At 57.0% G+C, this 25920-nt stretch overlaps 2 protein-coding genes across 3 annotated transcripts; one reads left to right on the top strand and one right to left on the bottom strand.

The window, feature by feature from the left end:
* Positions 1–1321: 1321 nt before the first annotated feature.
* On the top strand, positions 1322–19333 carry LRRC47 (leucine rich repeat containing 47). The gene is made up of 7 exons (XM_030805685.1): positions 1322–1976; positions 10524–10985; positions 12611–12727; positions 13713–13828; positions 15079–15181; positions 16337–16426; positions 16602–19333. The coding sequence occupies exons 1-7, from the start codon at positions 1362–1364 to the stop codon at positions 16848–16850; spliced, it is 1752 nt and encodes a 583-aa protein (XP_030661545.1). The 5' UTR covers positions 1322–1361; the 3' UTR covers positions 16851–19333.
* A 2618-nt stretch (positions 19334–21951) lies between these two features.
* SMIM1 (small integral membrane protein 1 (Vel blood group)) lies at positions 21952–25221 on the bottom strand. 2 transcript variants are annotated; one of them, XM_012498347.2, is made up of 3 exons: positions 24713–25221; positions 22425–22609; positions 21952–22113 (listed from the first exon to the last, which is right to left on the bottom strand). In XM_012498347.2, the coding sequence occupies exons 2-3, from the start codon at positions 22532–22534 to the stop codon at positions 21987–21989; spliced, it is 237 nt and encodes a 78-aa protein (XP_012353801.1). In that variant the 5' UTR covers positions 22535–22609; positions 24713–25221; the 3' UTR covers positions 21952–21986. The 2 variants fall into 2 exon arrangements, with proteins under 2 accessions (XP_012353801.1, XP_030661756.1); XM_030805896.1 differs by lacking the exon at positions 24713–25221 and adding an exon at positions 24246–24356 and having other exon boundaries at positions 21968–22113.
* Between the last annotated feature and the right edge of the window lie 699 nt (positions 25222–25920).

Here is a 25920-nt window from a genome sequence, read left to right as displayed (position 1 = left end):
TGCGGTGGCTTGTGCCTGTGAGCCCAGCACTTTGGGGGGCTGAGGCGGGCAGATCACCTGAGGTCAGGTGTTCGAGACCAGCCTGGCCAACATGGCAAAACCCGGTTAATATAAAAATTATATTAACACGGTTAATATAAAAATTAACCGGCCATGGTGGCATGCACCTGTAGTTCCAGCGGGAGGCTAAGGCAGGAGAATTGCTTGAACCCAGGAGGCGGAGGTTGCAGTGAACCAAGATAGCATCACTGCACTCCAGCCTGGGTGACAGAGTGAGACTCCGTCTCAAGAAAAAAAAAAAAAGAATTTTGGTTTTGGTTTTGGTTTACACCACTCAAAAGCGCAGAAATTCCAAAACAAGCGGGCTGGGGCACAGCAGAGCACAGACTCTGGCTCCTCCATCCGACCGCACCCCACCCTGTGAAAGGAAAATAAATCTCAAAACCCCACAATCACTAAGTCAAAGGAAAAAGTCAAGCTGGGAACTGCTTCGGGAAATCGGCATCCCGTCTTATTCCTAAATAAGATAGTTACAAATACATATTTTTAAAGCTACACACCTCCCTCACAATTTGCCCACAAAGAAATTCCCTGTGGGCCCCAAGATCTTTACCCTAAACTGGTTCTGTTGAATTTCACCCTGGCAATGCAAATTGATAGCTTCCCTTCACAGGTGCAGGACAAAGGACTGAACTCAAAGCCATCCCTCTGCTCACCTGGACAAATGCATATCTGATCGCTTCCTTTGCTCTATTGTTTACGTAGAAATGCAGATTCAGTGAGCCAGACTAAAGCATAAGCGACTATTCCTCTACCCGCGTCTCACATGTATAATAAATTGTGTAGTCAGTGAAAGGCTGATCAAAGACTCAAAAGAATGCACCCTGCGGTCCTTTCTCTACCTGTGACCTGGAAGCCCGCTCCTGGAATTGTCCAGCCTTTCTGGGCTGAACCAAGGTACACTTGCACGTGTTGATTGATGCCTCACGTCTCCCTAAAATGTACAAAATCAAGCTGTACCCCAACTTCCCTGGGCACCATCGTCACGACCTTCTAGGGCTGTGACACTGGCGTGTCCTTAACCTTGGCAAAATAAACTTTTTACATTTCATTGAGTCCTGTCTCAGATACTTTTGGGGTCATAAACCATACCCTCACCCCTACCCGCGGAGAGAGTGTGCCGCTTTCTCCAGCGTCTCCCCGACTCCAAGCAGGAGAGGCCCCTCTCCTCTGTGGCACGCGCGGCGGCACTCTAGCAGCCGGGTGGCTTCTCTATGGGCTTTTCCAGCACAGGCCGGAAGTGGTGCGCGCTGCCCCGGAAGCACCCTGGTGGGTGGGTGCCTGCCAGCAGCTGAGGCGCCATGGCGGCGGCAGCGGTGTCCGAGTCTTGGCCGGAGCTGGAGCTGGCTGAGAGGGAGCGGCGGCGGGAGCTACTGCTGACAGGGCCCGGGCTGGAGGAGCGAGTGCGGGCGGCGGGTGGGCAGCTGCCGCCGCGGCTTTTCACCCTGCCGCTGCTGCACTACTTGGAAGTGAGCGGCTGCGGGAGCCTGCGCGCGCCGGGGCCTGGCCTGGCGCAGGGCCTGCCGCAGCTGCACAGCCTCGTGCTCCGGCGCAACGCGCTGGGGCCTGGCCTGAGCCCCGAGCTCGGGCCGCTGCCTGCCCTTCGAGTGCTCGACCTCTCGGGCAACGCGCTGGAGGCCCTGCCGCCGGGCCAAGGCCTGGGCCCCGCCGAGCCGCCGGGCCTTCCGCAGCTGCAGAGCCTCAACCTCAGCGGCAACCGGCTGCGCGAGCTGCCAGCCGACCTGGCGCGCTGCGCCCCGCGCCTGCAGAGCCTCAACCTCACCGGCAATTGCCTAGACTCCTTCCCCGCCGAGCTCTTTCGCCCCGGCGCGCTGCCCCTGCTCAGTGAACTGGCGGCTGCTGACAACTGCCTCCGAGAACTCAGCCCCGACATCGCCCACCTGGCCTCACTCAAGGTCAGCGGGGGCTGCCCGGGCGGGGCGGGATAGGGCCTTGGAGTAGCCCTGGAGATGGAACCCCTCTCGGGGCCGAGCCCTTCCTAGTGACGCCCCCTGGGGCACTGGGCCCAGGGAATTCCTACAAGGCTGAAAGCCAGCTGCGGGGGCATCACCCCTGGAAAGCAGATGCCGCCTTCCAGCTCCCGCTTCTCCTGGCCACACCAACATACTAGGTGGCCTCTGAACTCCCCCGCATTCTGTTAACTGGACTTTTACACGTGGTACGCTATTTTGTAATTGTTAGCAAACTTGGCTTCTCCTGTAGATCGAGCATAGAGACTGTCTTTTTTGTATCTAATACTTGTGAAATGACTTGAGAGAGTCTTGTGGTAAGGGGGCACCCTGGATTTTGCATAATGCCACATGCTGTGATCTTGAGGATTGTATTTCACTTCATTCTAATAGCAGCTTTCCAAGGTAGGGGTGGTTATTCCTGTTTTACAGAAAGCCAAAGGGCCTGCCCAAAGTAAGCAGCAGGTAACTTGGGTTCTTCTCCAGACTGTATTGTCCAGGGTCTGTTTACTAATTCATCTTGGATCCCCAGGCCCCGGGATAATGCTTGGCCTGTAACAGGTGCCCATTGAATCTGCTGCCTAAAAGATAGTAGGGAAGCCGCATGGCAGAACCACGACCTAAACCCAGCCAGATGTTCTCTCCATCTTCTCTTTTGGTTTCATCCTTAAGGCAGTCTTGCATTTCTTCCCCCATTTTTCATCTTTGAATTTATGCAGATATTTCTTTTTGTGGAGGGGATGGAGTCTCGCCCTGTCGCCCAGGCTGGAGTGCAGTGGCGCGATCTCGGCTCACTTCAACCTCCGTCTCCCGGGTTCAAGCGATTCTTCTGCCTCAGCCTCCTGAGTAGCTGGGATTACAGGCGTGCGCCACCACGCCCGGCTAATTTTTGTGTTTTTAGTAGAGACGGGTTTCACTGTGTTAGTCAGGCTGGTCTGGAACGCCCGACCTCACGTGATCCGCCTGTCTCAGCCTCCCAAAGTGCTAGGATTACAGGTGTGAGCCACCGCGCCTGGCCTATGTGGACATTTCTTAATGAAATACGTATACACTGTAGCAGCTTATGTATTTATTTGCTGTAGCAATTCCTGAAGACATTGCAACTCATTGTACAAATAACATATCTATATAAGGGTATATAGACAAACCCTGGCCAGGCGCGGTGGCTCACACCTGTAATCCCAGCACTTTGGGAAGCTGAGGCGGGCGGATCACTTGAGGTCAGGAGTTCAAGACCAGCCTGGCCAACATGGTAAAACCCCATCTCTACAAAAATACAAAAATTTGTTGGGCGTGGTGGCGCGTGCCTGTAGTCCCAGCTACTCGGGAGGCTGAGGTGGAAGGATCACTTGAGCCCAGGAAGTGGAGGTTGCAGTGAGCTGTGATACCAGCTCGCTGCACTCCAGCCTGAACAACAGAGTGAGACCATGTGGCAAACAAAACAAAACAAACCCACTGTAGAGCGACACATGGTTACTGATGTAACTGCCCAATGGGTTCATTTTGTCCACTACCCAGACAGAGCTGATTTATCAGGGCAGGAGGATTGCAACAGAGAAAGTTTTACACCTGCAGAGCCAGCTAAAGGGGAGACTGGAGTTTTACTATTATTGTTGTTTGAGACTGAGTCTCGCTCTGTCGCCCAAGCTGGAGTGCAGTGGTGCTATCTCGGCTCACTGCAAGCTCTGCCTCCCGGGTTCACGCCATTCTCCTGCCTCAGCCTCCCGAGTAGCCACAACACCCGGCTAATTTTTTGTATTTTTAGTAGAGATGGAGTTTCACTCTGTTAGCCAGGATCGTCTCAATCTCCTGACCTTATGATCTGCCAGTCTCGGCCTCCAAAGTGCTGAGATTACAGGCATGAGCCACCGCGCCCAGCCGAGTTTTATTACTAAATCAGCTTCCCCAAAAATTTGGAGGCTGGGGTTTTTCAGGGATAGTTTGGGGGAAGGGGAGGGTGGCTAGGCAACGGGTGCTTGCTGCTGATTGGTTGAGGTGCAATCATAGGGGTGTGGGAAATGGTCCTCCTGCTTACTGAGTCACTTCTGGGTGGGGCCACAGGAGCTCTTTTTGGTTTCAGGTAGAGCCATTGATCAGACATGCAAAAAACCTGAAAAGACAGCTCAGAAGGCCAATCTTAGGTTCTACAGTACCGATAGCGCTGTTATCTGCAGGAGTAATGGGGGAAGTCACCTATCTTGTGACCTCCAGAACAATAGCTGGCAGTTTTTTATGTCTACCCCTTAGCAGAATTCAGGTTCCTCCATCCTCCTAGCCTGGTGGACCCCCATTAGCTTTACAAAGGCAGTTGAGTTTTACGGAAGGACTATTATCATTTAAATTATAAATGTCTCCCAAAGTTAGCTTGGCCCAAGCCCAGGAATAATTAAAGGTAGTTTGAAGGGCCAGGCCTGGTGGCTCATGCCTGTAATCCCAGCACTTTGGGAGGCTGAGGCAGGCAGATCACCTGAGGTCGGGAGTTCTAGACCAGCCTGACCAACATGGAAAAACCCGTCTCTAGCTGGGCATGGTGGCGCATGCCTGTAATCCCAGCTACTCGGGAGGCTGAGGCAGGAGAATCACTTAAACCCGGGAGGCGGAGGTTGCGGTGAGCCAAGATCATGCCATTGCACGCCAGCCTGGGCACCAAGAGCGACACTCTGTTTAAAAAAAAAAGTAGTTTGAAGGCCAAAGATGGGGATTGGTTAGATCAGATCTCTTTCACCATTATAATTTTCTTACTGTTACAGTTTTTGCAAAGGTGGTTTCACTGGCATTTCCTGGAAGAAGCGAGTTCACTGGCATTTATTTTCCGTGATCCTTGGGACTGTAGGCATCCCTCCAGGATTAAGGTGTGATACTGGGTACGGCACGGTCTACTCGCACCTTCCCACTTGACAGATACTTTTGGTTTTCCAGAATGTTGATGTATTAGGCGTGTATCTTAATATTGTGCCTTACATCATGTAAGTGTCCAGTCAGTTACAATATTTCTCTTCAAATTCATAGATGTCTTTCAGTATTCAAGTTCTTAGAGTGTTGTGGGCCGGGCTCACGCTTGTTATCCCAGCACTTTAGGAGGCTGAGGCAGGCGAATCACGAGGTCAAGAGATCGAGACCATCCTGGCTAACATGGTGAAACCCCGTTTCTACTAAAAATACAAAAATTAGCTGGGTGTGGTGATGCGTGCCTGTAGTCCCAGCTACTTGGGAGGCCGAGGCAGGAGAATCGCTTGAACCCGGGAGGCGGAGGTTGCAGTGAGCCGAGATTGCACCACTGCACTCCAGCCTGTGTGACAAAGTGAGACCGCGTCTCAAAAAAATAAATAAATAAATAAATAAACAGTATGTGTCCAGCTGTCTGTAGCACCTGCCCAGTAAAGCAGTCCTGTTTATGGTGCCCAAAACAATGTCATTCAAGGCAAAGAGTGTCTCTTGTTTTCTAAAACCCAAAAGAGGTGGCCAAGTTCCCTTTCCCCTGGGCCATTCTGTTCGTCAATTTTAGGCTTCCAGTGGCTCTCTGTCAGGAGACCTGTTTCTTGGAGGGTCACGCAAGAGCTATTGGAATCCCTTGTTGGACTCAGATGTCCTTTTGGGTACCTTTCTGAGGAATGGCTACCAGAACTGTGCCCAGCAATGTAGCTACGCACACTGGTGTTTTGCACACAAAGGCGAATGCATTTGATATCCTTCCTGGTGCTGTGGGGAGATGGGGAGTGTAGAAAACCAGAAAACTGAGCCCAGAAACAGAAGGCAGGCTGGGCGCAGTGGTTCATGCCTGGCATCCCAGCCCTTCAGGAAGCTGAGGCGGGCAGATCACTTGAGCCCAGGAGTTTGAGACCAGCCTGGGCAACATGGTGAAAACCTGTCTCTATAAAAAATACAAAAATTAGCTGGGTGTGGTGGTGTGCACCTGTAGTCCCAGCTACTCAGGAAGCTGAGGTGCGGTGAGCACTTAAACCTGGGAGGTTGAGGCTGCAGTGAGCTATGATCACACCACTGCACTCCAGCCTGGGCAACGGAGCTAGACCCTGTCTTAAAGAAAGGAGAGAGAGGCCAGGCGTGGTGGCTCACGCCTATTATCCCAGCACTTTGGGAGGCTGAGGCGGGCGGATCACCTGAGGTCAGGAGTTGAAGACCAGCCTGACCGACATGGAGAAACCCTGTCTCTACTAAAAATACAAAATTATCCGGGCGTGGTGGCGCATGCCTGTAATCCCACCTACTCGGGAGGCTGAGGCAGGAGAATTGCTTGAACCTGGGAGGCAGAGGTTTCGGTGAGCCAAGTGGTGCCGTTGCACTCCAGTCTGGGCAACAAGAGCAAAACTTCGTCTCAAGAACAAAGGAGAAAGAGGAGGAGAGAGAAAGAGAGAAAGAAGGGGGAGGAAAGGAAAAAAAAAAACATAAGGCACAGGCTCCAGCCCTGCTTCTCTGTGGCTGCGTGCCGTTGGCTGTTGAAGGCTCTTTGCTCCTCTGTAGGAAGACTGGGAGGGTAACGCAGTACATGAAGAGGGAGAGAGATGCGGGAGGTGGTGCTGGTCATCGTGGCTGCTTGACTCCGAAACCATGAGTTGTAAAGCCGCAGCGGCTCTGCACTCTGGGCTGGCTCCGCCGGGCAGTGGACAGTGGACAGTGCTGCAGCTCTTGCTGCTGGTCGTTCGCGTGGCTGTGGTCAGCTGACGTGGGCTCAGGGCTGGGCTGCCGGGGTGGGCGGGCTTCATGTGTCGTCTCAGGGCCTCTCCCTCCCCTTTCACAGGGCTAGGGGCTCCTCAGCTCAAAAGCAGCAGCTGCCAGCCCTTCTTCAGGCATCAACCTGGAACATGCCTCCTGCCACTTTCCTGCGTTTCGTGGGTTAACTAAGTGGGAGCCCAGTTCCGGTTCATTGGGAGGACTGGCTCTTTAGGGGCCGCCAAAATAACAGCACAGAGGCTTCTGCCTGTCCTTTCCCTCCCCAGAGGGGCGACACTGCAAATGGAAGCAACTCGGCCTGGCTCCTAGTGCCCATCCCCACACCCATTCCCCAGAGAGCACCCCCAAGCCTGGGCTGGGACCTGCAGTGCAAAGGCCCTGACCCTCTCCTCCCAGCCACTGGGGACGAGGCCTCTGCTGTCCTATGGCCTCACCAGTAGCTCTGCCTGCATGGGAGCCTGGCTTCCCCAGCGTCCTGGCCTCAGCCACGTGGCTTGCTGAGACCTGAGAGCACCTGGCTGGCCCTCCCCGGCTGCTTCCCGCTGCTGTGGCCCGTGAGGCTCAGCTGCCAGCACTGTGGTGAGCCAAGGATGGGGGCACGTCACACCTCTCCTGACTGCATTGTAAGTGCTGTCCGTGTAGGAATGAGGGATGGATGGGACAGATGTTACCTGAACAGCTGATGTGGGCAGGACGGTGCCTTAGTAAAGACATCCTATCAGGCCCTGGGCCACTCCCCTCCCAAGACCAAGCTGCACAGGGGAGTTCAGCCTCAATGTGAACCCTCCTGAAGCCAAAGGCTCTCCCCCAGCTTCCGAGTTTCTCAGTTGCTGCCAAAGGGAGTGGGGCTCACTCGGGCTGGCGCTGCTTGTTGGGTTGGTTTATGTCAGCCTGTCACCACCATGAAGTTAGGATCCTTCCCCTGCAGCAGGTCCCCTGCAAAAGCCATGGGCCCGGAAGGCAGCTGGTATGCCAGGCCAGAGTCAGGCCCCATGTTGCTGCCATCAGCTTAGCCACTGCAGGGGTTGTGTTTCCTGCAGTAGAGTGTCAGCTCCAGGTGACAGGTGATGGCAGTTTGTCCCATCAGGTGTCAGGAGGACCCCTAGTCACCCCCTGTGTAACTCATCCTCCCTGAAGCCAGTGTGCACTTCACATACTTGTGGGCATGCCTGCTTGCTCCCTCGCACAATTGAAAACTGACACTACCCTCATCCACTCTTCCTGTGTGAAACCTCTGGCTTCATTTCCTGCTGAGGCTGCCACTGGGTGCCCAGCGCTGGCCTGAGGGGCCAGAGTGTGACCTCGTCAGCAGGGCCTCGCATTTCTGACAAGGACTGCCCAACATCTGTGGCTTTGTGCCCCACCCAGATGGTGACTCTCTTGCCCTCCCTCTTGCTTTCCTTCCCCCGCTTCCCTTCCTGTCCCCCGACTCCCCACAGAGCCTCCAGGCAGGTCCTGAGCTGCTCAGATGCCCTTTCTCTGATGGTCTTTGCCTGGAAGGAAGACCCTTCTCTGAGTGCCCACCATCGTCCTTTCGGGGACTCACTGCAGGCTGCGGGCTGAACTGGCTGTGGCTGCTCTGGGCGCCCCAGTGGGGTCCCGCCCGCCCCCTTCGCCTCTGCTGCTGCTCCTGGGTCTGAAGGAACTTGCTCTTTGTCAGCGGAGGGAGACGCCCCACTGCGTGTTTGCAGGCAGAAAGGAGGTTCCACTTGAGGGGAACTCTCAAGCTTTTTGACCAAAGCCCCTTAGGGCAACGCAGAAGCCCACAGAGCAGAACCTCAGACGCCGGCGCCCCCACCTTCCAACCCGAGAGCTTCCCGTGGCCTCTGCCAGGCAGGCTGTGCCCTGGGCTGGCGGCCCAGGCTGGTTCTAATGCTGGAGCCAGGGCTCTGACAGGGAGGCGAGGAGCTCTAGAAGGCTGAGCTCACGGCCGTGCTGTTCCTGGTGCTGCAGGCTGGTGACAGCATTGGTGATACGGCTCCTGGTACTTTGTGAGGCCACCTGGATTCCAGGGGTAGATTGGTTCTCGTCCCATGTGGGGCCGGAAGGGAGGTCTGGGCTGGAGCCACCAGTCCAACCAGCTTATCCCAGGCCAGCCCAGCCCACCCTGTGCCACCTGGAGAAGCACAAAATTGTGGCAGTTCTGTTAGATCCGATGGACGCGTGGCTCAGGTAGTGCCCAGCAGCTGGGCTTGGTCTCAGCCCCTGCCTCGTGTTCTTCCCCAGCAGGCACCACTGCTGCTTAGACTGCCCCATTCTCTCCCGGAGGGCACGCGAGCCCTTTTATTTCTTTTACACACGCTGTTCCTGCTTGACTGTTAAGTTGTCGCTTCCTCCCTGGTCTCTGTTCTCCCTGTGGGAACTCATCCAGTGCACCCTCCCATGTCTGAGCCGTGCCGCCCTTCCCACTTCTGAGCACCGTCCCATTTCTGAGCCATGCTGCCCTTACCTGCCTCTGAGCAGCTTGATTGCTTGAGCCAGAGGATTCCAGCAGGTTCCTTTTTTCATTTCCTTCACAACTTGGGGCTTGAGAAATTCCATCACCCCTGCCATCTGTTCCAGGCGAAGCAGGAGGTGTCCTCTGGGTAAGCAGCCCATCCCCAACTCTGTTCAGAGTCTATCAAGTCCAGCCCTACCTGTCTCCTCCACACCCAGTGTGACTAGGACTTCTCAGCCACACCAACCAAGGGTGAGTGCTGGCTTCCAAGGGGCCCACATGCTGTTGCCTCCTCTCTGGGGGCAGAGCCGGCACCCAGGCTGCCAGAGACCCCCGAGGGTCAGGCTTTGCATCCTGAGCAGGGTCTTCCTCCAGCCCTAGAGGAAGCTGGGACAGAAGGGTTTGCTCACAGTGCCTGCCCCACCACCCGGGTGAGGCTGTGGGGCCTGGGTACCAAGCCAGGAAAGAGCAGAGTGGAGGTGGATGGGCCCCTTTTGCCTGAGCCCGCAGCGGCAGCCTCATGTCATGGAAGTGGCTGCCCTTGAACACACATTCCCTGCGCTGCCCAGACCCGGGAAAGACATCCTAAGAGTGCATCAGGTGCCACTGTACCCCTTCCATCCTTTCAGTGAGGTCACCTGCAGGTTTTGCCAAAGTCTGATCAGTCATGGTCATAGAAAGCGCTTTCCCGTGGGCCACGGGGCGTCCTGGGCATCTTTGTGGCACACAGTGGTGGCCCCGATGCACCTGTCCTGGGTCAGACGAAGGCTGAGAACCCATCGCCGTTGAAGTCGGCTTTCCCCTTTCCTTCCTGCATGAACCCTGAGGACACTCTGTGTGTCACTGCGGGCAACTTTGCACTTCAATATGAAGAAGAATGCTCTTAGAGATTTTGCTGTATTTTTTTTTTAGCTCATTTAATTAAAAAAAATAACACCACTTTGGGAAACCTGCTTCTCACCTGAGCAGTCCTGGCTAGGTCCCGACATGAGGTCACGTTTCACAGCCAGACATCCCTTGTCTCTTGTCACATTTCTGTTCTCTAACCTGATGATTGATCTGCAATGCTGCTGTCGTTGTTAAAGAGGGTGACATGTTTGAGTCAGAAGCATTTGCAGAGATCACTGTTAACCATGGCTGACACCTTCTCCTTGGAGAGGCTCCTTGGATATTGCCTTTGATGTGGGGTGCAGAGCTGGGGAAGCAACTCAAAGGTGAATAACTTGTGGCTTCCCAGGGATGCGTCCCCACAGACAGGCCAGTGGTTGCTTTTGCGAGTGATAAGTGGTCTCCCTGCCTCTGGAGCATGACCTTGGACTCTCTTCCTAGAGTCCGGGGGTCTGACACATCCTTGTTTCTCTTTGCAGACTTTGGACCTCTCCAACAACCAGCTGAGCGAGATCCCTGCAGAGCTTGCAGACTGCCCCAAGCTCAAGGAGATCAATTTCCGCGGGAACAAGCTGAGGGACAAGCGCCTGGAGAAGATGGTCAGCGGCTGCCAGACCAGATCCATCCTGGAGTACCTGCGTGTCGGAGGCCGTGGCGGCGGGAAGGGCAAGGGCCGTGCCGAGGGCTCGGAGAAGGAAGAGAGCCGGAGGAAGAGGAGGGAGAGGAAGCAGAGGCGGGAGGGCGGCGATGGGGAGGAGCAGAACGTGGGAGATGCCAGCCGGCTGCTGCTCAGGGTCCTGCATGTCTCCGAAAACCCCACACCCCTGACAGTCAGAGTGAGCCCCGAGGTCCGGGATGTGCGGCCCTACATTGTGGGGGCCGTGGTGCGAGGCATGGACCTGCAGCCGGGGAATGCGCTCAAGCGCTTCCTCACCTCACAGGTGGGTGCCCGTGGGGTCCTCATGATGGGGACAGAGGTGTGGGACACCACAAGCTGGGACACATCCTGGGGCGAGCGTGTCCGAAGGAGCGGCAGTGGAGTATGGGGCCCAGCCAGGTGTCTGTGTGCTTCAGTTTCCTCAGCTCCAAAGAGGGAATAGAGCAGGTTCTGCCTCAGGTGTTGCTGAGGAAGGGGTAAGGCCTCAGTCCCCTCCGGGAGGCAGGTGTCCCCAGCGTGGAGATGGCCTCTTCACAGACGCCTGCAGCCTGGCCTGGTTGGGCCTGGTCACTGGCCCTATCCCTTGCTCCTCCACATATGGCGTTAACGGTTTATCCTAATTTTTTTTTTTTTTTTTTAAGGAGTCTAGCTTTGTCTCCCAGGCTGGAGTACAGTGGCACAGTCTAATCTCACTGTAGCCTCCGCCTCCTGGGTTCAAGTGATTCTCCTGCCTCAGCCTCCTGAGTAGCTGGCATTACAGGTGCCCACCATCATGTCTGGCTAATTTTTTTGTATTTTTAAAAGAGACGGAGTTTCACCATGTTGGCCAGGTTGATGTTGAACTCCTGACCTCGAGCAGTCCACCTGCCTCGGACTCCCAAAGTGTGGGGATTACGGGTGTCAGCCACCACACCTGGCCTATCCTAATTTCTGGATAGCTTTATTGCAGTTGAAAATCAGGGTTCCAGCTGGTGCGGTGGCCAAGGCGGCTGGATCACATGAGGTCAGGAGTTCGAGACCAGCCTGACCAACATGGCAAACCCCCATCTCTACCGAAAACACAAAAATTAGCCAGGCGTGGTGGTGAGCACCTTTAATCCCAGCTACTGAGGAGGCCGAGGCAGGAGAATCACTTGAACCGGGGAGGTGGAGGTTGCAGTGAGCCGAGATCGCACCACCGCACTCCAGCCTGGGCGACACAGCAAGACTCCATCTCAAAAAAAAAAAAGGAAAAGAAAATCAGGGTTCCTTGATTTTTCGATATTTTGGTGGGTTTTCTGACTTCTGCAGTAAATCACACATTTTGTTTTATGTAAGACAGTATTAAAGTCATCAACTCTTGCCAGCACATTCTTCTGTGAATTGTTTAGGTTTTGGCAAGACTAACTTCCCAGTTTGTTGTTTTTCTGTGACACCTGACCAACTTTTAAAATATAAAGCACATCTGTGCCCAGGGGAAAGTCTCGTGCGCCCCGCAGTGGCAGCGACAGAGCATGGCAGGCCGAGGGCGACTCGTGAGAGTCCTTCTGCCTGCAGCTTAGGGAGGAAGGGAACAGGCACCACAGGCAGGGCTTTAAAACTTAAAGCTCAGCCTTTATGTACATTTTAGTTCAAGGTGGGTTCTTTGAAATCTCAAATATTATGTCTAGAATTAGAGAAGGAAGAACGTCTGCTGATTTATAGGTTAAGATAGTTTTCCTGATGGTGATTCCACAAAGTGAGTGCCAGGCTGGCTAGATGGAGAGGAGTTGGAGGGGAGCCCTGTCTTGGAAAGGGGCATGGCGGGGTTGTGAAGACCTTGGACCGGGAGGGTTTCCTGGCACACAGCCCAGCTGAGGGGCAAGCATGGACACCTCGCTGGGCTTCAGGGCACAAGAGACCTTGTTCATCACTGCTCCTGTGTTACAGACCAAGCTCCACGAAGATCTCTGTGAGAAGAGGACGGCTGCCACCCTTGCCACCCATGAGCTCCGCGCCGTCAAAGGGCCCCTGCTGTACTGCGCCCGGCCCCCGCAGGACCTCAAGGTGCTGCAGCCTCCTTTGCAGGGTCTACTCAAGGGTCTCCTCGGTGTCGAAAGACGCCATGCTGATGCTGGAGCCTGAACATTTTCTTTTCTTTTCTTTTTGGAGATGGAGTTTCGTTCTTGTTGCCCAGGCTGGAGTGCAATGGCACAGTCTTGGCTCACCGCAGCCTCCGCCTTCTGGGTTCAAGCGATTCTCCTGCTTCAGCCTCCCGAATAGCTGAGTTTACAGGCATGCACCACCATGCCCAGCTAATTTTGTATTTTTAGTAGAGACGGGGTTTCTCCATGTTGGTCAGGCTGGTCTCGAACTCCAGACCTCAGGTGATCCACCCACCTCGGCCTCCCAAAGTACTGGGATTACAGGTGTAAGCCATCGCGCCTGGCCTGAACATTTTCTTTAGAGTAGAATCTGATGCTGTTCTTGCAAAGACATGAAATAATGAAACAGGCCGCATTTGTGGTTACTCGAAGCTGTGCACAGCTGTGAGAGGACTCGGCGGAGGAGCAGTCGTGGGAACATGGTTTCCTTCACTCGCTCACTACCTTTTAATCAGAAATTTTGGTCTCTGTCCCGATAGTAAAACCGTTTGCGTGGGGTTGGCAGTAGGGTGAGCTGCTGTGTCATGGTGCTGTCCTGGGCTGTTGAATCTGTGGAGTGCACAAGGTCCCGGCTGCTCAGCCTTTCTCTCCTCTTTTGGCCTGAGGATGGCAGACCTCTGGAAACAGCTGTGCATGAGCTGGGTTTAAGGTTAAGCCCCGCCTCGGTAGGATCAGTGTGTTTAGGTGTCAGGTCTCCCTGGGACGCTGCAGTCACAGCCTGCATGCAGCTTCCTGCTGCGTGGTCCCGTGGGATGCTCCCTGCCTGCTGTAGAGATGAATGAGGGCGGGAGTCAGGAGGGCTCGTTGAGGCTTAAGGCGGTAATCAACAGGCCAGGCGAGTTCTGTGGCTGTGACCCTAGTGGAGTTTGTGGGTTTCTGCCCGATAGATCATCCCCTTGGGTCGGAAAGAGGCCAAGGCCAAGGAGCTGGTGCGGCAGCTGCAGCTGGAGGCCGAGGAGCAGAGGAAGCAGAAGAAGCGGCAGAGTGTGTCGGGTCTGCACAGGTGGGCAGCGTGCCTGGTGGGGTGGGGCTGGGCCCAGGGGAGTGCAGCATGCTGGCCTTAGCTGAGTTAGTCTGTGCTCCTCAGGAACCGCCTAATGCTGCCAGAACCCGGAAGCTTCTTAACAGGGTAAAAAGAAAGCATTCTCTTTCCAAAGGAGACGTTGTGGAACCAGTCTGTCATCTAGACGGCCCTGACATGAGGGAAGTGGAAGGTGTTAGGAGCAGAGGTATTGGCCATTCTGCAGGGGGCTGGTGGCCCTCGGGATGGGACAGGACAGGATATAAAGTAGCCATTAGGAAACGGACATAAATGCCAGCCCAACCCACAGCATTTTATCCATACCCTGCGCTGCTGGGTATCATCCAAGTCAGGGTCCTTGGCCCTGCTCTAAGCAAGATGATCATCCATAACTGGCCCAGTGATTTCTGTAAACACAGGCTTCAGAATACTTTGTTCTTTGAAGCTTGTTAGGCTTGGGCCCTTGATATTACACTTAATTTGTGTAAAGAACTTTTTGAGTCGTCCAGTTTAACCTTTAGGTATGTTTGCAGGTGTGTGCCTTTTTTTTTTTTTTTTTTTTTTGAGACGGGGTCTCACTCTTGTCACCCAGGCTGGAGTGCAATGGCACAATCTTGGCTCACTGCAACCTCCACCTCTGGGTTCAAGCGATTCTCCTGCCTCAGCCTCCCGAGTAGCTGGGATTACAGGCGCCTGCCACCATGCCTGGCTAATATTTGTGTTTTTAGTAGAGACGGGGTTTCGCCATGTTGGCCAGGCTGGTCTTGAACTCCTGACCTCAGGCATTCCCCCTGCCTTGGCCTCCCAAACTGCTAGGATTACAGGCATGAGCCACCACACCCGGCTGTGCCTTTTTTCTTTCTTTCTTTTTTTTTTTTTTTTTTTAAGATGTGGTCGCGCCACGTTGCCCAGGCTGGAGTGAGGTGGCCAATAATAGGCGCAATCCCACTACTGATCAGCACCGGAGCTTTTTGTCCTGCTCTGTTTCTGACCTGGGCTGGTTCACTCTTCCTTAGGCAGCCTGGTGGTCCTCCACTCCCAGGAGCTCACCATAGTGATGACAGACTTAGTGTAGACACTCCATTGGCACAGCACGCCCCAGCAAACTCCTGGGCCCATGCAGCCCTCCTGTCTCAGCCTCCTGAGTGCTGGGACCACAGGCACATGCCACCACACCCAGCACAGTATATCTTTTATAGTTATGCCTATAATTTGTATTTCTTCCCATACAGATACCTTCACTTGCTGGATGGAAATGAAAATTACCCGTGTCTTGTGGATGCAGACGGTGATGTGATTTCCTTCCCACCAATAACCAACAGTGAGAAGACAAAGGTAGGGTGGCATGTGTGTGAACATGGTGTGTCTTCTAGGCTGTTCCCTGTAGAATTAACACAAGTCTGTGGGGCGTGGTGGCTCAATGCCTGTAATCCCAGCATTTAGGGAGACCGAGGTGGGCGGATCACCTGAGGTCGGGAGTTCAAGACCAGCCTGACCAATATGGAGAAACCTTGTCTTTAGTAAAAATACAAAATTAGCCCGGTGTGGTGGTACATGCCTGTAATCCCAGCTACTGGGGAGGCTGAGGCAGGAGAATCACTTGAACCCGGAAGGCAGAGGTTGTGGTGAGCCGAGATCGCACCATTGCACTCCAGCCTGGGCAACAAGAGTGAAACTCCATATCCAGAAAAAAAAGAAGAGGAAGAAAGAAAAAGAATTAACACACACAAGTGTCTGCTGCATCGTGAGGTCTCATTGTGTGCAATAGAAAACGCAGCCCAGAGGGGTCAAAGGGTCCCCTGGCTTCTCAGAGCTGTGGCTCACTGTTCACGCTCGGTGCTGTGCGATGGCCCGGGATGCTGCTCGCGCTCGGTGCTGTGCGACGGCCTGGGATGCTGCTCGCGCTCGGTGCTGTGCGACGGCCTGGGATGCTGCTGGCGCTAGGCGCTGCGCGATGGCCCGGGATGCTGCTGGCGCTAGGCACTGCACGATGGCCCAGCATGCTGTTCGGGCTTGGTGCTGCACGACAGCCCGGCATGCTGCGTGCAGCACTGCAGTCTTCCTCTATAAGGAGCGGGCCTGGTGTGTGTGATGCCATCTGCTTGATTGATTGAGACAGGTCTTGCTCTGTTGCCAAAGTTGGAGTGCAGTGGCGAGATCATAGCTCACTGCAGCCGCAAACTCTTGGGCTCAAGCAATCCTCCCATGTCAGCCTCCTGAGTAGCTGGGACCACAGGTGCATGGCACCACACCTGGCTAATTTTTGTATTTTTTTGTAGAGATGGGGTCTCGCTGTGTTGTCCAGGCTGGTCTTGAACTCCTGAGCTCAAGCGATCCTCCCACATCAACCTCCCAAAGTGCTGGATTTACAGGTGTGAGCCACTGTGCCTGGCCACACAGTTTTGTAGATTTTTCCTGAGAACAAATGTTGCAGTTGCTGATGTCTACATTTGATAACTGTTCTTTTCCAAAATGTTTTTTTCTTTTAAGGTTAAGAAAACGACTTCTGATTTGTTTTTGGAAGTAACAAGTGCCACCAGTCTGCAGATTTGCAAGGATGTCATGGATGCCCTCATTCTGGTGAGTGTGGGGTGGCTCCTCCTGAGAAACACTTTTGAGCGTGAGTGGTGCTCTGCTCTTTGACTTCCCACCCATCCTGCTTGCCTCTTTCTTGCTTACTGTGTTGGCTGACAGCAGCATGTCTTCCCTGGGTCACCTCTCATCTCCAGGTTAAAAAGGTATTTTTTATTTGCAGAAAATGGCAGAAATGAACAAGTACACTTTAGAAAATAAAGAGGAAGGATCACTCTCAGATACTGAAGCTGATGCAGTCTCTGGACAACTTCCAGATCCCAGAACGAATCCCAGTGCTGGAAAGGACGGGCCCTCCCTGCTGGTGGTGGAGCAGGTCCGGGTGGTGGACCTGGAAGGAAGCCTGAAGGTGGTGTACCCATCCAAGGCTGACCTGGCCACTGCCCCTCCCCATGTGACTGTCGTGCGCTGACGCCAGGGCCGCCTGTCCGCGTTTGTTTGGCCTATTTTACGGAGGTTTCTATGCGGCAGTGCTGAATTATCCGTTAGATTTTCACCCCAGTTTTTTTTTTTTTTTTTTGAGATGGAGTCTCGCTCTCGCCAGGATGGAGTGCAGTGGCGTGTTCTCGACTCACTGCAACCTCTGTCTCCTGGGTTCAAGCGATTCTTCTGCCTCAGCCTCCCGAGTAGCTGGGACTACAGGTGTGTGCCACTACGCTCAGCTAATTTTTGTATTTTTAGTAGAGACAGAGTTTCACCATTTTGGCCAGGATGGTCTTGATCTCTTGACCTCATGATCTGTCCACCTCTGCCCCCCAAAGTGCTGGGATTACGTGATCCGCCCACCTCAGCCTCCCAAAGTGCTGGGATTACAGGCGTGAGCTACTGTGCCTGGCCCACCCCAGCATTTTTTAAGATGTATGTATTCGTTGTTCTATTTTTCCAGATGATTCTGTCGTAAAGTGATACTGTGTTGTCGTTACAACATCAAAGTGATTTTACGGTTTTTTATGGAATTATTCAAATGTGAGAATTAACTGTTCAAAATGTTGTGAATCATGTAGATACATGGCAGGTAACTGTTTATGGGAGAAAAGACACTGTACAGTCATGTGCCACATAACAGCGTCTGGGTCAGTGACAGACAGTACCTGACAGCAGACCCACGATATTCTCGTGCAGTGTGTTTGGAATCCTGGTCTGGGCTCTCGGCGTTGGCCTTGTAGATCAAGTAGGGGAAGTGGGTGATGTTTAGTCATGCTGCTGGGACACTTGGTTTTCCAGATGAAAACACATAAATAAAACTACATGCACCATCGAGGCTTGTGTAAGGACTCTGTGATCACACAGCAGCGGCTAAGCACACATTGTTCGTGTCACAGAGTGACACATGACTGTCACTGGTTCGGAGACCCGAAAACTTGGGAAGCCAACCGATGGGCGTTTCCTTGAACAACACAGTCACTTTCTATGACGCAGCATCTTGTAAAACCATATCATGCCAGGGTGCAGCTTGGCACGTGCAAGGACATTGGGTTCTCTAGCTGGCAGTGAGCATAATCTCTGGGGGAAAAGTTTTAATGTGACCTTAGAATTGGCAGAATTGCATCTCTTCATAGTGCTGTTGGATTGCCTTGTGGGGGTAGAGATGTGGGGACCCCTCCAGGTGAGCAGCCTGTAGGCTGAAGGCAGTGGCAGCCCCTCACCCTGGCTCTGCGGGGCCAAGTGGAGGAGAGTGGTGTCGGTGGGGTTTCCATCGTGTGCACGCTAGTGCCGCAGTGACAGGCAGGTGGAGCCCCATGAGTGGACCAGACGCCTCTGCTTGGGAAGCGTTGGCAGTCATCAGCCAGCTGAGGGACAGATGGTAGCAATAGCTGGAGGACGCTTAGGTTTTTGAGCCAAAAATCTTCATTTGTGCGCCAGATGGATGGGTCCTGGGCGCCTTCTGTTGTAGACGTTTCCGTTGTGAATGTCCAGGTCAGACCCCCATGTCCACGTGTCTTTGTCTGTGTCCAGGCACATGTGCGTGCACACCACTCCTGGAAGTCAGTGCGCTTGGTTCATGAGGACACGGCCAGCCACCGCAATGGCTTTCACGGACCCCACTGCCTTATGATCTGGGTGCCATGTGAGAAGCAGACTCATCAGCTTTATCAAATGACACCATTTGTTCTCTGTTCAGTGTCTCGATTTCTGTGTCTGTAGAAATGACTGGCGATTTTGGGGAGCATCTGCAAGAGCCCCACAGCCCACACACCTTTAGTTGTCAACCTGAGAGGCCCGGGGCCCTGTGCAGTGGGCAGACCAACAGCTGGGTGGCTCTTCAGAGACTTGCAGGACACGGGCCAGGCTGCCTTGAGACCTGGACCCACTTGTCTGGTCACTGCCAGGCCTTCCCGTCTGGCCCACTGTGGGAGGGAGAGGACTCCAGACAGGACCAGGCCCACACTCAGTGCCAGCCGGACTGCTGTGGGTGTGTCAGATGACTGCCTTGCCTTGTGTCCCCCCAAAACCTAATTTCCTGCTGCTCTGGGCAGTCAAGGCAGATGCCACAGTTGGCCAGGGGCCCGCCCTGCTGGAGGCTTGAGGTGGCACAGGGGCGTCCCCAGGCCAGGACTCTGCTGGAGTTCTGGGGCTGGGGACCCCAGACAGTTGCTCTGAGAGGTGATTTGGGGCTGCCATGGCAGAGGCCGCCCTTTCTCTGCATGGCCCGGCCCAGCCCGGGAAGGAGGAAGGGAGGGATGCTGGAGCTGCCATCTTGGCTCCCGGGGACTTGGTGTCCATGCTGTAGCACATCTGTCACTGTGTGGGTTTGGATGAGGCTGCCACGTGCGGTGCCCTTTCCTGATGCAGCTTGTGATGCGTGAGATGCTGGAAATGTATTTAACTGGCAGCACAGGTGTCTCCGATGTTGTCTTCACCCCTCCCCCCACTCACTAATAAAACAGCTCCGCACCTGGCCCAGCAGATCTTTCCCACCGGCACTGCCAGAGGTTGTTGCTCGAAGTGTCACAAAGCTCACTCTAGCCCAGTGGTGGCTTCTATGTGCAGAGGCTGAGGGCCTCCTGTCCCCACCCAGATCTTGCCAGCAGGGAGCAAGAGGCACCTGCCACTGTCACGGGGAAGCTGGTGCCCTTGACCAGGGGTCCTGGGAACTGGCCCCACCCTGCTGGGCCCCTGCCTGGAGCACACGGTGGACCAGAGGTGTCGGGCTGCATGGATACCCCAGGTGCACTCTCAGAGGAGCCCAGGCCCCAGGCGCACCCACAGCAGATCCTCCTGTTCGCGAGGCTCTGGGAGGGTGGGCCAGGCAGCCACTCAGCAGGGTCTTGTCCCATCCTCTCCCCAACCCTCCCAGAGCTGTAAGGACACTGCCCAGCTCAGCCTAGGTCCATGACCCTGGGGGTCCTGGGGCTGGAGCTGCTGTCTCCACCATGGCCACTTAGGGGACAAGCGGTGTGCCCAAGAGGCGGCTGTCGGTAACTTGAGTGCCCGGCCCATTGAGCACCCGTGGGTGTCTGCCTGCAGCCTCCCCTGCTGGGGCTGGCAGGGCTGCTGGTGGAGCCCCTGGCTGAAGATGCTGGGCCCCTGCCAGGGCGGGCCTAGATGCAGCCAGACAGATCAGGGCAGACCCCAACATCCGCCTGTGCCATCTGCTGCCGGCCCCTGACAGGTGGGGAGGAGCGTTTGTGGGGGTGCATAGGCATCACTGGCATGCAGGACCCGCGGCAGAAGCACCAGGGCCACTTCCCCTCCTTTGACTGTAGAACTGGGACAGCTCCCATCCCCATCCTGTGCCCTCGCCTGGCTCCTGGGCCGCACCAGTTCTTGGGGAGGCCCAGCACCGGGACCCCTAGGTCGGAGTGCTGCCTTCTGGGGCCCATGCAGCCAAACTGCTGGGCCCAGTGGCCTCTGCCATTTCCTTACAGCAGCCCCAGGGCAGTGCTGTCCTGGGCTCCAGGGAGGGTACCAGCTGGCCACTCCTCTCCCTCCTTGGGAGTGGCAGGTCAGAGGTAGGGATTTCTTTTTGAAGACTTGTGCCGAGATCCAGGCTGTCATGGGGCTGGGGCAGGCAGCGGCCCACCCAACAGCAGGCTCCCAGGAAAGCAGCATTGCTTCAGACCCCAGCCCAGGACAGGCCCTTGGGCTCCCTCCTCGGGTTTGGAGCCAGGAGCCTTGGGGCAGTGTGCAATCAGCCATGCAGCTCCACCTGCCACCGTCTGGCCCCAGGCAGATCTCAAGTGAGCCTGCTCGCCCCAAAGGCGGATGGTGTGGAGTCTGCCTCCCCACCAGGACTGGCCCAGCACCTCCTGTTTACCTGACTTGATGCTTTCGGCGGGACCTGGCCTGGGGCAGGGGCAGCCTCAGCCCTCCGATAACCTCATCTGGCCCTGTGGCCTCCCTTCTCTGCCCGTGAGGATAGTGGCTGCCCATGTCTCCCACCCCCAGCCCTGGTGTAAGGACCCCTTTCCTAAGGGGATGTTTCTGGCAAGGCTTTTTGGGGTCTTTTGTGGTAGGTGAGGGCCAAACACACGACCCAGGAAAGCATCTACCAAGAGAATGGAGGTTGGGACCGGAGGCTGGGACTGAAGGCCAGGATGGGGGTGGGGGGAATAGGACTGAAGTCCCTGGGACACAGCTGAGGTCCAGCCACATCGGGGTCCCCAGGCCTGCCGGGTGTCCTTGCCAGAGGGCCCAGTTGGTAGGGGCGCATTCCTAGAGCCACATGGGAGGGGGCCTGCCCCGGGGAAACAAGCCCTTCCCACAGCCTTCCTGGATGTCACGCCTGGCCAGGTAACTGTGGCAAGGGCTGTCATCCACCGTTCATTCAACAGACGCTTAATGCCTCTGTACACAGGCTATTAACCCACAAGTACTTGGAGGGACCAGGCCCGTCCCTGGGGGAGGGAGGGTAGACCCAGGTCCTCCCTGGCAGCCGCCAGCCCCAAGATGACGCACCCAGCCCCTGCGCGTGGTGGGCTGCCTAGGAAGAACTGTGCCCACTTACTAAGGAAGACATGGTGCATCTGAGACAAGGGCGGGGGACACATAGCCCTTATTGGAGCCACCCTTACAAAACCAGGAGTCAGGCCCAGAGAAGACAGGGGCCTGCCCAGGGCCACACAGCTCTGCACACTGCCCCCATGGAGGAAAGCAGCTGGGAGAATCCCACCCCAGGGGGCTGCCAGGGAGGTGGGCTCAGTTTGTCTGCTGAAGGAACCCCTCATCCTGGCCTTCACAAGGGAAGGGGCTGGGCCCTGGGAGAGGGGAGGCTGTGGCTGGGGGCTCTGGGCCCCAGGGCCCAGCCTGGGTGTGTCCTGCAGCTCCTGCTGAGGCTGGGCCCAGGCCTCCCAGCCACGTGTGCCCAGCTGTTTGTCTGCAGGTCCTTTGAAGGGCTGTGTGCCAGGTGTTTGTGCGCCCCCGTGTGGGGCCTGTGACAGCTGTGCACCTGGTGTCTTCGTGTGCCTGGCTGCCAGCGCGTGTGCCCTGTGCGCTGTGTGTGCTGCGGGGCCCATGTCCATGGGGGGGTCCATGTGTACAGGGGTGTGTCTCCAGGCCTGTGCTCTCACGTGTGCAGCCAGCCCCCAGTGTGCATGCAGGGCAGCATTTATTTGCACTTGTGCACATAGTAGCCAGTGAGGTAGCCCAGGATAAAGATGATCCAGAAGAGGGCCACGCCGCCCAGCACCTTCATGGCGATGCCCAGCTTGCCCGTGCACAGCTTCTGGGAGATCCTGGGGTGAGAACCAACTGGAGGTGAGCCCCAGGCCAGGGCCGCATGAGGGGCCCCCTAAGTGGACTGTGGCCCTTGGTCCGGGTCAGGGGGAGGGGCCTGGGCTCTCTGCTGGAGTCAAGAGGAAGCTCTTCCAGCCCACAGCCAACCAGAGGGAAGGCCAAAGGCTGCGGTTTGGTGAGCCGCTGGACCGTGGGCTCCCAGCCAGGATGGGGTGGAGGGTGATGGGGCCGGTGGCAGGGGTTAGGGCAGACATCTCTGGAGGGAGGCACCAGCCTGCTACGGCTGGCAGGCTGCCCTCAGGCCCCTCACCTGCGGCGGCATGAGGCCTCTTCTGTGCTGGACACAGCCCCTAGACTGATTCCGTCCCTGCTGCCGTCTTCCCACCTACTATAGTGGACGTGGCTCTCCTGGGGCTGCATGCTGTGAGGCTGCAGCGGGAGGGGCGGGGCCTTCACGGTGGGGAGATCAAGACAGGTGGCGAGGCTGTGACTTCACTGTAAAACAACCAGATGGAAGGCGGCAGTCAAGACCCCCTCTGGGGCTGCTGTTAGGGGAGGGGCACTAAGGGTCAGGGGCTGGCTCCCTCACTGGGTCCTGACTTTACAGGTGACCTAGACACAAAGTGGTTGAGTCATTTGCCCAGGGTCAGGCCGGGAGGATGGGACCAAGCGAGAATTCCATCTCAGGCCAAGCCCTGACCTCAGGCATGTGGGAGGCCAGTGTTTCCTTCCAGCATGCTCCGGGAGCTTCCCTTCCAAGGTGCTTTTATCAGGGAGCCTGCACAGCCTGCCACCCTCAAGAGACGAGGACATTGTGGCCCAACCTAGGCTGCAGCCCCTGATAACTGTACCCCTCCTTAACCCTGCCCGATAAGGCGCCTGCTGGCCTCTGGGGAGGCTGGCCAGGGGAGGGGGGTGGGGCAGGGCGGCAGGTCCGGGGCAGCGGCTGGTACAGCTAGACTGGTCCCTGTCTGGGGAGGATGCGTGGCTGGCCCCAGGCAGTGGCAGCAGCTGTGTCCTCAGCCTGTGTGGGTTGCAGCCCCTCCCCCACCCACACCTCTAGGAGGGCTGGGGCTTGGGGGGCATGATGCACTGAGCACGAGGCCGGGGTGGATTCAAGGCCTCGGGGAGGCCCTACAGAGACAGGAGGGTCCTGGGGCTGGGTGGATGCCCGGAGCAGGAGGGGCCCAGCCCCAAGGCCAGCTCCCTGCTGGGCTCCAGCTCCTGCAGGCCTGGGACTCATCTTTGCATCTTGGCACTCAGCTCGGTGCCTGGCAGCCCAAGTGCCCAGAGGGGCGAGGAGACCGCGGGGACTGAGCAGGAACTCCAAGCGCTGGCGCAGCTGCCCGGCCGGCCTGAGCCAGCCCGGACTCTAAGCACCTCCTTTACCCTCTGGCCTCTGTTTCGACCTCCTATTTACCTAAGGGGGTGTGGGGGTGGAGGAGTTGGAGTGGGTGCCAGAAGTTGACAACCCACCCAGGCTGTGGGACTGGGATTAGCTCTCTGGTCTGCTGGGCCCCCAGTGCCCCTCTCAGCATCTGGCCCCCAGGAGTAGGGTCCTCGGGCAGGCAGTGGCAGGCCTCTCACTTTTACGGGCTGAGGCTTTGCTGGGCCCCCTCCAGCGGGGAAGGCTGGTCTTCCTCCCACGTCCTCAGCACAAAGGCCTAAAGGCACAGCAGCCACTCCCCTGCAAGAAGCCAGCTCAGAAACTCAGGCCCCAGGCAGTTCTGAGACTCCCGGCACTTCCGTGTCTGCCCTTCCCCAAAGCCCAGAGAGGCAGAGGGAGCTGTCTCAAAGCCATAAAGTGTGCCTTTGGTGGGAGCCCTGGCTCAGTGCAGCCTGGCACTCAGGCCTGGGGAGGCCCAGCCTCTACTGGAGTATGGGTGCTGTTTTCCTGGAGCATGTGGAGCTGTCAGCTGCCTATCCAAGGTTCACGCCCTCTTGCCTGGTGTGCAGAATCCCAGTCTGGTCCCAGCAGCAATGTGCCAGCCCCAGGTAACAGCCATGACCGGGGTAAGACAAGCTTAATACCACCACCCCTGCTTTCCCAAGTCATCCAGTTGGGGGCCAGGAGCCAGGGTGCAGCAGGGGATGGAAGAGCCTTTGCTTCTGTGAAAGCAGCAGCAGCCACCTCCTCCTTCCAGCCTCGACGTGATGGCTGGAGCTGCAGCAGCCGCCTTGCAACCTGACATCCATTCAGCATTAGTCCCGGGAGTGCTGAGTCTCCAAGTCCACAGCAGCATCCCACCATGGGCCTCCTGGTGGGAGGGGTCAAGTCCAGTGTGTTCAGCTCTGGGATTGTGGGTTCCTGTCTTGCTGACGTAGAACACGTGGTTCCCAAGTCACCCCGGTGCACAAAGCCACCAGAGCCGGCCCTTGAGGCTGGCCTCCCTCACTTGCTCAGTAAACGTCTCTCCACACTCACGTAAGAGTCACAGGTGTCGGGGCAGGAACCCATCAGGGACTCCCCTCCAGGCCCTGGGAAACTCCCGGGTCCTGGCACCTCCTGGGGGTTTGTCAGTGCAGGAAGGCCCTAGGTACACAGCCGCCCCTGCATAGACCTCTTCACCCCACAGCGCCTCAGGGCCCCACACTTACCCAGAGAATCTTGCCTGAGGGCTGGGGCCTCTGGGCCAGGTTGCGGTCAGGGCCTGGCCAGCCGCCCGCAGCTCCCAGCGGGGCAGGTCGTGGGCTGAGGTGCGGCAGACGCCTCGAGCCTAAAAAAATAAAAGTGACCGGAGAAGCCGATCTTGCTAAGGACCGGGAAGGGAAAGTGGCTGGCGTCGGGGGTCCCCAGCGGCCACAAGTTGCCGGGCGGGCAGTTCCGGGCCTGGCCCCGCACCGCGGGTTAGGCCGGTGGGGGTCAGTCCAGGGCACGCCCCCAGCCCCCGCCAATTCTCAGCCAGCGAGGCCGCGCACAGGCGCACCTGCCCACTGAGGCCGCACCGGGAAGCCGCAGCCCGAACCCCGCGCGCCTCGCCTGTGTCCCCGCGTCTCTGGGCTCCGCAGGGGCCGGGCCTGCGCAGGGGGCGAGGGCGGGGGCGGGGCCACGCGGGGAAGGGCTGGAGCCAGCAGCGGGGAGGTGTCTGGTCTGGAAGGTGGCGGGGCTAGAGTGGTGGGCGGGGTCATGCGGGGAAGGTGTGGGGCCAGTAGCGGGGAGGCGCCTGGTCCAGAAGAGGCCGGGGGCGGGGCGAGAGGGGGCGGGGCGAGAGGGGGCGGGGCCATGCGGGGAAGGGCTAGAGCCAGCAGCGGGGAGGTACCTAGTCCAGAAGGGACTGGGGGCGGGGCGAGTGGGGCTGGGAGACGCCTCGTCCGGAAGGGGCCGGGACCCTAGGCCGCCCAGCCCCGGGGCCAGGAGGTTGCAGGGGGCCGGGGAGGGTCTGCAAAGGGCTGCACTTCCTGTCCCCAGACGGCCCGCCTTTGGGGCCTTCAGGGTCCCCTACCTCCTTCACCCCTGCTGGAGCCCTTCCGACGCCAGGAGCCCCCCAGCCCCGCGGGGACCCGGCTGCAGCGCCGACGAGACTGCGAGAGGCTCTGGGCGCGTCTGAGCCTGAATCCTGGGTATCGGGGACCCGGCCGCGGGGACCGTCCTCCTCCGGGGCTTGAGGGGCGTGGCGCCCGCACGTGGCACACGCTTGGTGCTCGGCGCGGGAAGGGAAGCAGGTGTGGGTGGGGAGCAGAGAAGGGCGATAGGGAGAGTCCCTTCCGAATGTGTTCAGGCTCCCAGAGCCTGCGAGGCGCTGGGGAAGCGTCAGGGACCACAGTTCTCGTCCGTAAAGCTTTCCTTCCAGGAGCGGGGGGGATGG

The sequence above is a fragment of the Nomascus leucogenys genome, chromosome 24 (genome assembly GCF_006542625.1).
Source record: "Nomascus leucogenys isolate Asia chromosome 24, Asia_NLE_v1, whole genome shotgun sequence".
Lineage (NCBI taxonomy): Eukaryota > Metazoa > Chordata > Mammalia > Primates > Hylobatidae > Nomascus > Nomascus leucogenys.
Note: the sequence above shows the minus strand (reverse complement) of the source record. Positions and strands in the feature narration are given on the sequence as shown.